Source organism: Triticum urartu, unplaced genomic scaffold (genome assembly GCF_003073215.2).
Source record: "Triticum urartu cultivar G1812 unplaced genomic scaffold, Tu2.1 TuUngrouped_contig_4360, whole genome shotgun sequence".
Lineage (NCBI taxonomy): Eukaryota > Viridiplantae > Streptophyta > Magnoliopsida > Poales > Poaceae > Triticum > Triticum urartu.
Window position 1 is genome coordinate 291 of NW_024114943.1, and position 4,132 is coordinate 4,422.

At 44.6% G+C, this 4,132-nt stretch overlaps 1 protein-coding gene across 1 annotated transcript; it reads left to right on the forward strand.

Moving 5' to 3' along the window:
* Positions 1-290: 290 nt before the first annotated feature.
* LOC125527709 (transcription factor TGA2.1) lies at positions 291-1,960 on the forward strand. Its single transcript, XM_048692230.1, has 5 exons — positions 291-437; positions 534-585; positions 719-990; positions 1,084-1,332; positions 1,451-1,960. The coding sequence occupies exons 1-5, from the start codon at positions 339-341 to the stop codon at positions 1,595-1,597; spliced, it is 819 nt and encodes a 272-aa protein (XP_048548187.1). The 5' UTR covers positions 291-338; the 3' UTR covers positions 1,598-1,960.
* Positions 1,961-4,132: the final 2,172 nt, after the last annotated feature.

The following is a 4,132-nucleotide window of genomic DNA, read 5'->3' on the forward strand; positions in this document are numbered from 1 at the left end:
GTTTCGAGTAGTACGTTGCTTTATATATAAAGTGGGGCGAGAGCCTTTTCGGTTGTGTTGAAACAGAGCTGTTTGTAGTTGTGTTGATGAACTCAACGGCATGTTTCTTTACTGTAGTTCTATATGCATAATGGCTCCATTTTATTTGTTTGGTCATAATTTTCTTCATGTGTTTCAGTATACAAGACTTGAATAAATTCTTAGTTATCTGTGCAGAGGTAGTTGAATTATATCAACTAACTGAATTCTCCATGCACAAGCCTTCGTGTAATACTAGTACTTGTCATTTCCACTGAATAGTGAATACTGGATTGTTCATTTGTTCGGAATCACTGATTATGTTTTCTGTTTGTTTGAAGTCATATGTGCAACAGCTAGAAAGCAGCAAGCTGAAGCTTGCACAACTAGAGCAGGAGCTCCAGAAAGCTCGTCAGCAGGTAAATCTTTATTGGCTGAATGTTGGCCGTGATATCTTGTTGCAGTAGAGTATGCTTTTGCTGTTATTAATGCTCGTGCTGGATATTTATTTGCAGGGAATCTTCATTTCTAGCTCCGGAGACCAGACCCATGCCATGAGTGGAAATGGTATTTTCTTCTCCAAATTTCTCTCTGCCATAAATTTTGGCAGCATCGTCCTTTTGTTACATATAATGTTCGATTGTATTGTGTTATCAATCTATGTTAGAGGTTCATCTGAACAGTAAACTTATCTTTGCAGGGGCAATGACTTTCGACCTAGAATACACTAGATGGCTTGAGGACCAAAACAAGCAAATCAATGAGTTGAGGACTGCAGTTAATGCTCATGCAAGTGACAGTGACCTGCGCCTTATCGTAGATGGGATAATGGGGCATTATGATGAAATATTTAAGGTCAAAGGTGTAGCTGCCAAGGCTGATGTGTTCCATATACTGTCAGGCATGTGGAAGACGCCTGCCGAAAGGTGCTTCCTGTGGCTTGGGGGTTTCCGTCCATCCGAGCTCTTAAAGGTGAGTGAAGTATTAAATCTCAGAGTTTGTTGTTAGTTCAATTTCCCTTGCTGGTCCTGTAAGCTGATTGTTCAATGCGGTATGAAATTTCAGCTGCTGGTGAATCATCTGGAGCCGCTAACCGAGCAGCAGATGTTGGGATTGACCAACCTCCAGCAATCTTCCCAGCAGGCAGAGGATGCATTGTCACAAGGAATGGAAGCATTGCAGCAATCACTGGCGGAGACTTTGGCTGGATCTCTGGGTTCCTCCGCTGGCTCTTCAGGGAATGTTGCAAACTACATGGGTCAGATGGCCATGGCCATGGGCAAGCTTGGAACGCTCGAGAACTTTCTTCGCCAGGCAGGCCTCTTTCCTTTCATCTTCCAGTCTTGAACCTGTGATATTTCAGCATGGAATTAGCTGCTCACTTTCATCAGTTTGGTTCATTTGATAACGTTCTTTCGTTTGTATCTACCAGGCCGACAACCTGCGACAGCAGACCTTGCATCAGATGCAGCGGATCCTGACGATCCGTCAGGCCTCCCGCGCCCTTTTGGCTATACATGACTACTTCTCGCGTTTGCGCGCGCTGAGCTCTCTGTGGCTTGCTAGGCCCAGGGAATAACCAAGGATCATCGCGCGCTGGATTTCCCCCAAGCTGATGTGTACAACGCCGGGGGTGCTCTTCATATTGCTGCAGATAATTTGGGTATTCGAGCTTTTCTTCTTGTATAATTATGTGTAGCTGCTTTTTGGGTCCAGGGTTTGTACTCAGGTGGTATACAAGTAGGTGGGGGGAGCCTGTAAGTTACAATGGTTGTAGAACTGTGTTGGGAATAAAAACTAGGTAAGTCAGGACGAGTCCTAATTAAGTTGTGTCACAGATCTGTAGTGGCTGGAAAATTGGTGCTCCGTGTATTTTAGCTGTTGTCCCTGTGGTGGTTGAACATGGTGAATACATATGAACTTGTTCCATTTGGTTGCTCAATCCTGTGCTTGTAATGAAACGATTATACTGTATCCATACGCTGCTTGTTGCAGTCTGGAGAGCGTCTGTAGACAAAGCAGTAGGTAAATTCCATAGTACTTTCTCTGTAAATATATTAAAACGTCTTATACTCCCTTCTTCTGAAAATACTTGTTGAAAAAATGAATAAAAATGATGTATGTAGAATTAAAATACATCTAGAAACATCTATTTCTCCAACAAATATTTCTTGATGGAGGGAGTATTTGTTTGCGACAAGTATTTCTGGACAGTGGAAGTATTTGTTTATGGAGGAAGTATGTAAGACGCATGCCAGTGATTATGTGCGTCTCACTCTTTTTTCTTTTATCCTCCGAAAATACTCATAAAAATGGATGTATGTAGAATTAAATACGTCTAGATATATCTATTTTTTCGACAAGTATTTCTGGATGGAGGGAGTATTTGTTTGCGGAGGAAGTACGCAAGACGCATGCCAGTGATTATGTGCGTCTCACTCCTTTTTTCTTTTATCCTCTTAGAGATGTCAATTAGTTTCATCTTTTTTCTTTTGTGAAATGTATATTATATATTTCGATAAAACTTTTTTCATTGAATTGATATATCGAGATAATACAACCACATCAAAAGAATGCAGAGTCTCTGCATAGCACGATACGCACAGCCAATAAGATGGTTTTTGCCAAAATCTGTAGAATGAATAGTTTTGCAAGCGGCTGCAGTACGGTGATTAATTATTATACCGTTACTGGCTTTGCTACACAAAAATGTAGCACGAAATGGTTGTATTATATTTTCAAAATTAATAAAAGTACACGGTGGAGTCGTGTTGTTTTCCTAAAAAAGAAAACGGTTTTGCAGTAGGAACCAACACAGAAAATATTGTCCCTCAGATTACTAGTCCTGTTGTTTCCTTAAAAAAAGGGTTTTGCAGTATGAACCAACCGCAGGTGTAACGCACAAAAGTTGGCCAATTGACATGCAGGGTACAAATGAATAATAAAGAGGTAAATACGTCCAAAATCCCGAACGAAACAGAAGAGGGCTTTGCTGGAATTCAGACCGGTTTGTGGGATTTTAGACGTTTGGACTGGTTTGCGGATCAACTGACACCGGTAGAAAAAGGGCCTGTAGTCCCGGTTCGTAAGGGCCTTTTGTCCCGGTTCTGAAACCGGGACTAAAGGGTCGGTACTAATGCCCTGTCCCTTTAGTCCCGGTTCAATCCAGAACCGGGACAGATGGGCCTCCACTAAACCTAGACAAATATTATGGAAAATGGAGCTTGGAGGTCGAGTTTGGAGAAGAGAAAGCTTAAGTAGTGTGGCTCGGGCATTCCATCGAACACCTTGTGTGCATAGGAGGTGAGCTAGAGCACCACCAAGCCCTCTCCCCCTCGGTCAGAGAAAAACAGAGCACTGGGGAGCACTGGGGTGCTCTGCTCGCGAGCAAAAGGTATATATAGGCACCTCATTGGTCCCGGTTGGTGGCATGAGCCGGGACTATGGCTTTGTTTGGATAGCAGCCGGTATATGGAAAGCGATTTTGTGGCAGGATTTTAGCAAAGTCGGTTTTGCTAATTAATCTTTGGATTACTGATTTACATAATAACACGTTTTGGTTTGGAAAAGGGTAAAACTGGCTTGTGTGTTTCCTTGTTTGGATAGATACCGATTCGCTTCCTTCCATGACCTCTCTTCCTTTCCTCAATTTTAGCCATTGCCGATGGATTCCCAAGCTCACCTGCGAGCACGTAGACGCCGGTACTCCTCCCTACGGGATGGCCTCGATGACTTCGCGGTTCGCGCGCGGAGGCTTTCCCTGGTCGCGCATAGGCTCTGCTCAAGGAGAGCTGTTGCTCACGCTCATCACACTGTTTGCGGCCCTTCGGCGCTGGCCGTACAGAAGCGTCCCTCGTCGGCTTGCATACGCTCTGCTCGGGGAGCTGCTGGTCCGCTGCCCCTCGACGCCGGACGTCCAGGAGCATCCCTCATCGACACCGCATAGGTTCTGCTCGGGTTGAGCTCATTCGCAGTTTCGCCGCGCCTACGCTAGCCGTCCAGGAGCATCCATACCAGGAAGAGCAGATCTTAAGGGAGTGCTCGATGCCGTCCACACGGACGGCGGCCATGTCGAGGCTGGAGGTGAGCAGCAAAAAAACGCAACAAACGGCAC